This window comes from Thalassophryne amazonica, chromosome 10, assembly GCF_902500255.1.
Source record: "Thalassophryne amazonica chromosome 10, fThaAma1.1, whole genome shotgun sequence".
Classification (NCBI taxonomy): domain Eukaryota; kingdom Metazoa; phylum Chordata; class Actinopteri; order Batrachoidiformes; family Batrachoididae; genus Thalassophryne; species Thalassophryne amazonica.
Genome location: NC_047112.1, coordinates 40,784,405 through 40,795,097, shown reverse-complemented (window position 1 = coordinate 40,795,097; position 10,693 = coordinate 40,784,405). Strand labels below are relative to the sequence as shown.

At 40.4% G+C, this 10,693-nt stretch overlaps 1 protein-coding gene across 1 annotated transcript in view; it reads right to left on the bottom strand.

Moving 5' to 3' along the window:
* Positions 1-407: 407 nt before the first annotated feature.
* The window catches only part of p3h2 (prolyl 3-hydroxylase 2), a 183,150-nt gene continuing 172,864 nt past the window's right edge, over positions 408-10,693 (bottom strand). Inside the window, exons 14-15 of the mRNA XM_034179881.1 lie at positions 9,904-10,044; positions 408-618 (exon numbers count right to left, since the gene is read on the bottom strand). Coding sequence (XP_034035772.1) covers positions 526-618; positions 9,904-10,044 — 234 coding nt within the window. The 3' untranslated portion in view covers positions 408-525. The remainder of the gene's footprint in view (positions 619-9,903; positions 10,045-10,693) is intronic.

The window sequence follows — 10,693 nt, the reverse complement described above, 5'->3', positions numbered from 1 at the left end:
ATGCCAACAAGTGTACTGCATATTTGGATAATTATCACAGCACAGAAATAAATCAACATAAAGATGTTCTATAAATATATTTTTAACTATATGTAAGGACTGCCTTTTTTGTGGGGGGCGAGCACTGAAATATATTTGTGGCATTTTTAAAATCAATTTACTTGTGCTGGCTTAGACTGAAAACCGCTGAAGAGGACTACCACAACAATAAGAACATCTAGTTGAATAATTTCAATGGCTGTTCTTTGGTTTCTTCACAGTTTTGAGAAATTATTATTATTATTATTATCATTATTATTATGTTCATGAAACAGGCCACTCTTCCAGCTCATGTCATGACAAAGTGATGGGAAACTGAAAAGTCAAGTAAACAAACATGAAAATAAAAGCAACAACACAACGACAATCATTAATTCTGCACTTCAACAGTACAAAAATATAACTGTTCTGTTCCAAACGTCATTTAATAAATAGCGAAAATAAATTTGACTGGAGGGGACGAGGTGGTGAAGCGTTATTGTCCTCTTAAAGTTCATCTTTAGGGTTGATGTCGAGGCCTTGATTCCACACAGACTGTGTGTCCAACGCCTGGATTACCTCATCTGCCTGCAGTCTCTCCTGTGGAAAAAAAGTTTGGACATCTGGAATTAGAACTGAATTTTGAATCATCATAAATGTGTGGGTTTTCATTTTTGTCTTTCAAGCAGAGTTTGCAATTTTTACACATTAAATTGGCCATATTGTGCATAATTTGTTTTTGTTTGGATTTTACAGTTACAGGCCTGGATTTCCTGTTAAATTCTGAATGGCCTAAAATTCTATAACCATGCATGTAGAAATGATACAGTTATAAGCTAAATTTAGGCCTGAAACAACTCGTTGGCAGTTCTGTGACATATGTAACAGGCTCTGGGCTCTTGTTTGTGGGACATGTTCAGTGAGGTGCCCTTTTTCTTGCCCTCTTGTGGTACGAAACAGCTTCAGCTTCATTTAAAGAAACAGAAATAGCTTTTTTGTTATAGACCTGAAATAGTGTTTTACAGCAAGCATCACAACAGTATCTATAGAATATTTTTCCTACAAGCTTTCAGTGGTGGGCACAGCTCACCAAAAAGTTAGCTTCGATAACCACCATATTTACTGCTCTGATTTACATCTGTCCTCTGTCACTCTGCCTAAACTGTCTTCATTTGGCTTGCCTCTACTGGTGGTTGGCTCTCACTGCGGTATTGTATCACTTCCTGTTCCGGAGCACAGCGGTGTTTTTCTGTATCTGTTAGCTGTTTAATCTGCGCAGTTAGATTGATCTAGTTATCTAGATTACGATTTGTTTCCCAGTGTAATCTTTACGTGCCTTAACTAAAGCACTCCTTCTGCTGAATCACCTCTAAATTATTTACACATTATTCACTTTGCGTGTTTTTAGGAATCCGCTAGCTTAGCGTAGCTACTAGCTCTTAGCCGATTTAGCATGGCGGCTTCTCCTGTCTCTCCCGCACTTTTCTGCTCTGGGTGTGAAATGTTTAGTTATTCCTCGGCCTCCTTTAGCAGTAATGGTACTTGTAATAAGTGTAGCTTATTCATAGCTTTGGAGGCCAGGCTGGGCGAATTGGAGACTCGGCTCCGCACCGTGGACAATTCTACAGCTAGCCAGGCCCCTGTAGTCGGTGCGGACCAAGGTAGCTTAGCCGCCGTTAGTTACCCCCTGGCAGATCCCGAGCAGCCGGGAAAGCAGGCCGACTGGATGACTGTGAGGAGGAAGCGTAGTTCTAAACAGAAGCCCCGTGTACATCACCAACCCGTTCACATTTCTAACCGTTTTTCCCCACTCGACGACACACCCGCCGAGGATCAAACTCTGGTTATTGGCGACTCTGTTTTGAGAAATGTGAAGTTAGCGACACCAGCAACCATAGTCAATTGTCTTCCGGGGGCCAGAGCAGGCGACATTGAAGGAAATTTGAAACTGCTGGCTAAGGCTAAGCGTAAATTTGGTAAGATTGTAATTCACGTCGGCAGTAATGACACCCGGTTACGCCAATCAGAGGTCACTAAAATTAACATTAAATCGGTGTGTAACTTTGCAAAAACAATGTCGGACTCTGTACTTTTCTCTGGTGGGCTTCATAGATAATTGGCAAAGCTTCTGGGGAAAACCTGGTCTTGTTAGGAGAGACGGCATCCATCCCACTTTGGATGGAGCAGCTCTCATTTCTAGAAATCTTAAATCCTCCAAACCGTGACTATCCAGGGTTGGGACCAGGAAGCAGAGTTGTAGTCTTACACACCTCTCTGCAGCTTCTCTCCCCCTGCCATCCCCTCATTACCCCATCCCCGTAGAGACAGTGCCTGCTCCCAGACCACCAACAACCAGCAAAAATCTATTTAAGCATAAAAATTCAAAAAGAAAAAATAATATAGCACCTTCAACTGCACCACAGACTAAAACAGTTAAATGTGGTCTATTAAACATTAGGTCTCTCTCTTCTAAGTCCCTGTTGGTAAATGATATAATAATTGATCAACATATTGATTTATTCTGCCTTACAGAAACCTGGTTACAGCAGGATGAATATGTTAGTTTAAATGAGTCAACACCCCCGAGTCACACTAACTGCCAGAATGCTCGTAGCACGGGCCGGGGCGGAGGATTAGCAGCAATCTTCCATTCCAGCTTATTAATTAATCAAAAACCCAGACAGAGCTTTAATTCATTTGAAAGCTTGACTCTTAGTCTTGTCCATCCAAATTGGAAGTTCCAAAAACCAGTTTTATTTGTTATTATCTATCGTCCACCTGGTCGTTACTGTGAGTTTCTCTGTGAATTTTCAGACCTTTTGTCTGACTTAGTGCTTAGCTCAGATAAGATAATTATAGTGGGCGATTTTAACATCCACACAGATGCTGAGAATGACAGCCTCAACACTGCATTTAATCTATTATTAGACTCTATTGGCTTTGCTCAAAAAGTAAATGAGTCCACCCACCACTTTAATCATATCTTAGATCTTGTTCTGACTTATGGTATGGAAATAGAAGACTTAACAGTATTCCCTGAAAACTCCCTTCTGTCTGATCATTTCTTAATAACATTTACATTTACTCTGATGGACTACCCAGCAGTGGGGAATAAGTTTCATTACACTAGAAGTCTTTCAGAAAGCGCTGTAACTAGGTTTAAGGATATGATTCCTTCTTTATGTTCTCTAATGCCATATACCAACACAGTGCAGAGTAGCTACCTAAACTCTGTAAGTGAGATAGAGTATCTCGTCAATAGTTTTACATCCTCATTGAAGACAACTTTGGATGCTGTAGCTCCTCTGAAAAAGAGCGCTTTAAATCAGAAGTGCCTGACTCCGTGGTATAACTCACAAACTCGTAGCTTAAAGCAGATAACCCGTAAGTTGGAGAGGAAATGGCGTCTCACTAATTTAGAAGATCTTCACTTAGCCTGGAAAAAGAGTCTGTTGCTCTATAAAAAAGCCCTCCGTAAAGCTAGGACATCTTTCTACTCATCACTAATTGAAGAAAATAAGAACAACCCCAGGTTTCTTTTCAGCACTGTAGCCAGGCTGACAAAGAGTCAGAGCTCTATTGAGCTGAGTATTCCATTAACTTTAACTAGTAATGACTTCATGACTTTCTTTGCTAACAAAATTTTAACTATTAGAGAAAAAATTACTCATAACCATCCCAAAGACGTATCGTTATCTTTGGTTGCTTTCAGTGATGCCGGTATTTGGTTAGACTCTTTCTCTCTGATTGTTCTGTCTGAGTTATTTTCATTAGTTACTTCATCCAAACCATCAACATGTTTATTAGACCCCATTCCTACCAGGCTGCTCAAGGAAGCCCTACCATTATTTAATGCTTCGATCTTAAATATGATCAATCTATCTTTATTAGTTGGCTATGTACCACAGGCTTTTAAGGTGGCAGTAATTAAACCATTACTTAAAAGCCATCACTTGACCCAGCTATCTTAGCTAATTATAGGCCAATCTCCAACCTTCCTTTTCTCTCAAAAATTCTTGAAAGGGTAGTTGTAAAACAGCTAACTGATCATCTGCAGAGGAATGGTCTATTTGAAGAGTTTCAGTCAGGTTTTAGAATTCATCATAGTACAGAAACAGCATTAGTGAAGGTTACAAATGATCTTCTTATGGCCTCGGACAGTGGACTCATCTCTGTGCTTGTTCTGTTAGACCTCAGTGCTGCTTTTGATACTGTTGACCATAAAATTTTATTACAGAGATTAGAGCATGCCGTAGGTATTAAAGGCACTGCGCTGCGGTGGTTTGAATCATATTTGTCTAATAGATTACCATTTGTTCATGTAAATGGGGAATCTTCTTCACAGACTAAAGTTAATTATGGAGTTCCACAAGGTTCTGTGCTAGGACCAATTTTATTCACTTTATACATGCTTCCCTTAGGTAGTATTATTAGACGGTATTGCTTAAATTTTCATTGTTACGCAGATGATACCCAGCTTTATCTATCCATGAAGCCAGAGGACACACACCAATTAGCTAAACTGCAGGATTGTCTTATAGACATAAAGACATGGATGACCTCTAATTTCCTGCTTTTAAACTCAGATAAAACTGAAGTTATTGTACTTGGCCCCACAAATCTTAGAAACATGGTGTCTAACCAGATCCTTACTCTGGATGGCATTACCCTGACCTCTAGTAATACTGTGAGAAATCTTGGAGTCATTTTTGATCAGGATATGTCATTCAAAGCACATATTAAACAAATATGTAGGACTGCTTTTTTGCATTTACGCAATATCTCTAAAATCAGAAAGGTCTTGTCTCAGAGTGATGCTGAAAAACTAATTCATGCATTTATTTCCTCTAGGCTGGACTATTGTAATTCATTATTATCAGGTTGTCCTAAAAGTTGCCTAAAAAGTCTTCAGTTAATTCAAAATGCTGCAGCTAGAGTACTGACGGGGACTAGAAGGAGACAGCATATCTCACCCATATTGGCCTCTCTTCATTGGCTTCCTGTTAATTCTAGAATAGAATTTAAAATTCTTCTTCTTACTTATAAGGTTTTGAATAATCAGGTCCCATCTTATCTTAGGGACCTCGTAGTACCATATCACCCCAATAGAGCGCTTCGCTCTCAGACTGCAGGCTTACTTGTAGTTCCTAGGGTTTGTAAGAGTAGAATGGGAGGCAGAGCCTTCAGCTTTCAGGCTCCTCTCCTGTGGAACCAGCTCCCAATTCAGATCAGGGAGACAGACACCCTCTCTACTTTTAAGATTAGGCTTAAAACTTTCCTTTTTGCTAAAGCTTATAGTTAGGGCTAGATCAGGTGACCCTGAACCATCCCTTAGTTATGCTGCTATAGACGTAGACTGCTGGGGGGTTCCCATGATGCACTGTTTCTTTCTCTTTTTGCTCTGTATGCACCACTCTGCATTTAATCATTAGTGATCGATCTCTGCTCCCCTCCACAGCATGTCTTTTTCCTGGTTCTCTCCCTCAGCCCCAACCAGTCCCAGCAGAAGACTGCCCCTCCCTGAGCCTGGTTCTGCTGGAGGTTTCTTCCTGTTAAAAGGGAGTTTTTCCTTCCCACTGTAGCCAAGTGCTTGCTCACAGGGGACATTTTGACCGTTGGGGTTTTACATAATTATTGTATGGCCTTGCCTTACAATATAAAGCGCCTTGGGGCAACTGTTTGTTGTGATTTGGCGCTATATAAAAAAATTGATTGATTGATTGATTTGAATGTTTGGCTTTCACTTGTTCAAAACCATTACAAATGACAGTAATTCTCATATATCGCCCACCCAAACCACATTCAAATTTCATTTCAGAGATAACTGAGCTCCTTCTGTCAAACAATGTGATGATACTTGGGGACCTGAATATTCATATTAATTCACCCCAATACTTGGGGACCTGAATATTCATATTAATTCACCCCAAAGTCAGTATTCCACAGAGCTGACACAACTTATCGACTCACTGCACCTTATACAACATGTCAATGTTTCAACTCACACTAAAGGACACATTTTGGACCTCATCATTACAAACTTCCCCATAAAAAAATCTTCATGTGTATGATCTGGGTGTTTCTGACCATAAGGTGATCTCACTGGACCTCCCTCTACAAGCTCATTACAGTAAAGTTAAAGCCCAGATCCATTTTCGGAAAGTAAATGACAATGATCCAGAACAACTGGCATCTGATCTATCTCATCTCACTCAAACTGCTAATAATTGCTCTCCAGATGGACTTGTGGACTACTACAACACCGGACTACAGCAAATCCTTGAGGTCCATGCTCCCCTTAAAACGCGAGCTGTGTCCTTCTCCAAATCTGCTCCGTAGTACACTGGTGCACTGCGTAGACAGAAGGCGGCTGGGAGGGTCCTTGAGAGGCACTATGTAGCTTCAGGTCTAACTGTCCATAGAGATGCATACCGGCAACATCAAAAATCCTACTCCAAATCCCTCAGTGAAGCTCGTTCACATTATTATTCCAATATCATAAACAGTAATCCAGTAATCAAGACTACTTTTCACAATCGTAAATAAATTGCTAAGATCCCCAAAACACGTGCATGAAATCAATACCAATGAACAGTGTGATGTATTTTTTTATTTTTTCACATCTAAAATTGATAAAATCCGTTGCTCTCTCAGCCCCTCTGGTGCCCCCGATTCCACCCCTCGTTCCCCAGTTCCCAATTTCACTAATTTCACTTCCACCACACAGAAACAGGTGGAGGCTCTCATTCGCAAGATGACACCCTCCACCTGTCACTTGGATCCATTTCCCTCATCTTTGATTAAATCCCATGTGGTTTCCTTGAGCCCTCTCCTCACACATATTATAAACTACTCTCTGCAGTCCGGTCATCTGCCACAAACTCTTAAAACCGCCTTAATAAAACTTCTGCTAAAAAAACCTACTCTTGACCCTGCACTACTTTCAAACTTTCAGCCCATTTCAATCTTCCATTCCTCTCAAAAATCATAGAAAAAGTTGTTTCCACCCAAATCCATGATCATCTGCAATCTTCCAGCCTCTATGAGAAGTTTCAGTCAGGGTTTCGCTCTGCCCACAGCACTGAGACAGCCCTGGTCAGGATCACCAATGATTTGTTGGTGGCTTCTGACCAGGGCTCTCCATCCCTTCTCTTGCTCCTGGACCTCTCAGCCACCTTTGACACTGTAGACCATACCATCCTTCTTCACCAACTCCAGCATTTCATTGGCCTTTCAGACACAGCACTCCAGTGGTTTCGGTCCTACCTGACCTTATTATATGTGGCCCTTGGGGAAGCCAGGTCGAGGCACCACATTGCAACCTGTGGGGTCCCCCAGGGGTCGGTCCTTGGACCAACCTTATTTTCCATCTATATGCTCCCCTTGGGCCACATCATCAGCAGGCATGGAATATCCTTCCATTGCTATGCTGATGATACTCAGCTCTGTGTCAGGTTGGACCCCACTTCTTCATTTTCCATTCATACCCTCACTGCCTGCCTGGAGGAGTCAAAGGCGTGGATGAATGACAGTTTTCTCCAGCTAAACAGCACAAAAACTGAAGCCATTCTCACTGGCACCCCACATCAACTGAAATCATCCCCCCTCAAAGTATTTTCATTCTCTGGCCACAACATTCCATTATCAACATCTGTTACAAACCTGGGAGTCCATTTTGACCCCAACTTTTCATTTGACATTCATATCCAGCATATCTATAAGACAGCATTCTTTCATCTCAGGAACATCTCCAAACTCCGCCCCTCCCTGTCGTTGTCTGATGCTGGTCCACGCCTTTGTCTCCTCCAGGCTGGACTACTGTAATGCACTCCTCATTGGGATCTCTGGCAGAAATTTATAACGTCTCCAGTCCATTCAAAACTGTGCTGACAGGATCCTGATGGGGGTGCCCAAAACTCAACACATTACTCCTATCCTCAATAAACTCCATTGGCTTCCTGTTAGGTTCAGGGTGGAATATAAGATCTGCCTCCTGACCTATCAGTGTGTCTATGGTGGTGCACCAGTGTACCTCAAAGAACTTCTGTCCCCCTATGAGCCCATGAGACGCTTCCGCTCAAACAACAGTCACCTCCTCCAGGTCCCCAAAACCAAGCTCCACACAATGGGGGACAGAGCCTTTCAGGCAGCAGCTCCACGCCTGTGGAATGCCCTGCCCATCCACCTGAGGGCGCCACAGTCAGTGGACTCTTTTAAATCAAATCTTAAAACGTTTTTATTTCAGAAAGCTTATGAATTATAGTTGCTAATTTTAATTTATCCTATTTTTTTTTTTTTTATTGTTGTTGATTGTTGTTTTATGCTTCTGTTTAACTTCTGTGGCACCTTGAGATTTGTTTACAAATGTAAAGTGCAATATAAATAAAATGTATTATTATTATTATTAATCCGCAAACTGGAAAAGTTAACTTTTGTAACACTAAACCAATAACACATTAAAAAAAATTAGCGGAAGTTACAGCTAACCGCTAACTTTGAGTATTGACTCGGCACACTGTTGGCTACTGAAAAGCCAGTTTCGAGTTTAGGAACCACCGAGGCTTCTGATTAAAATAAAAAATTATCACAAACCCAAAACGAGCCAGAGCTTCTGTCTTTATGCACCCTGCCCACTGCTGTAATTAGTGTCATTTACTTTCCACATGCAACAACACAGATGTGTAGCAAGAAACATGAAAGGAAAAGCACTTTTCACTCATGGTTTCATTTATAAAGCTAATCCCGGACAGTTTATCAACATTAATGGCAACTCTGTCATTTTTACAAAGTGAAAATATCACACATATCTTTTAAAGTAATGTGCTAATTCTGAAGGTTTGAGCGTTAACAGACGTGTGCCAAAAGGCATTATAGGAAATGAGTCTCCTCTCAATCATTGGTTGGTTGGTTTATGTATTTGTAAAAAAACAACACATAAGTTACTGTAACATGTGCTGGTTTTTACAAAAAAAAAAAAGTGTATTTATAAATATGTTTTTTAATTAGTTAAAAAAGCATTTGCAAAACTGAAAATTATGTTTGTGAAGTGTGAATCTGAATTGAATTGAATTTGAATTTGAATCTTGAATTTCCCTCTGGGATCAATAAAGTATCTATCTATCTGATTCAGTGCAATGAATAGCAACCAAGTAGATGGCAGTGTTCGATGCATTTTGATGGGGGAGTGATTGAGAGTAGACTAATTTCCCATAATGCCTTTTGCCGCGTGTGACTTCAGAACCTTCAGAATTAGTGTATTACTTCAAAAGATATGTGAGATATTTCCACTGTGTAAAAATGACAGAGTTGCTGTTAATGTCAATAAACAGTCTGGAATTAGTTTTGTTTATAAATGCAACCATGAGTGAAAAGTGTTTTGCTGTTCATGTCTCCTGCCCCACAGCTGTGTCATTGCAAGTGGAAAGTAAATGACATGTTTTTTGTTTTTTTTTGCAGCTGCCCTCCTCTGACTAAATTTAGCAGAAGCTAATTGGTCCACTGATGGTTTTCAAAGTTAGCTGAAAACCTAATCCACTAATGAAAAAGTCTGGTTCACTAATTAGTGGTTAGTGGATTAGCGGAACTATGCCCACCACTGCAAACTTTAAAATGAATTAAGAGGCCTGTGACCTATACTGGCTTGTTGATAAGGTGGATAAATATGACCCCTTTAAAGGTGCCTCATCCGGCAATTTTGTGAGTGCTTTTAAACACAAAAAACTCCTGAAGTTGAATAATTATAAAAGAAAAATCCAACCACAGACTGTATTTTGATCTTAAATAAAACTAAAAAAAAAAAAAAAAAAAAAAAAATAGGGCTAACTGAGAATAGACTGTAACAGCTGGCTGACATAGTCCATCAGAGCACATAGCAGGATGACTTACCAGTTCTCTGTAGAGGGGGTCCAGGGTAAACCACAAAGCCACAGCACACCGCTGCCCCGTGGTGACGGCCTTCACACCGTGTGGATTCTCCCCTCCTGATGAGAAACCCACCATCCTGCCACACTTTGGCTTCACTGATGCCTGCAGATGATAAAAATGTCAGTCAGGTCACCAGAATCTGATCACCATTTGTTGCTTCTTCCTGCACGTCACTTCCCTGCCTGCCAAAGACAGCTAAATTTGAACTGTAATATTTGCCACCTTTCAGTTATTACAGGTTTAGGTTCTGCAAATCTAGAATTGCTATCAATTTGCAGCTAATGTAACTGCTATGGAGTATTTTTAATTTGTAGGCCTGAAAATACTACATACATGAAGTCACCATACAGTGTGTGTTATTAGTAACAATAAAATGATTGTTTAAAAAAAATTTCATGTACACACACACACGTGCACACGCACACAGTGCATCTGGAAGGGTTCACAGCGCCTTACTTTTTCCACATTTTATGTTACTGCCTTATTCCAAAATGGATGAAATTCATTTTTCCCTCAAAATTCTACACACAACACCTCATAATAACAACATGAAAAAGTTTTGTTGAAATTTTTGCAAATTTATATAAAGAAATCACGTGTACATAAGTATTCACACCTTTTGCTCAGCATTTTGTTGATGCACCTTTGGCAACAATTACAGCCTCAATATGATGCCACAAGCTTGGTGCACCTATCTATGGACAGTTTTCATTCCTCTTTGCAGCACCGTTCAAGCTCCATCAGGTTGGAT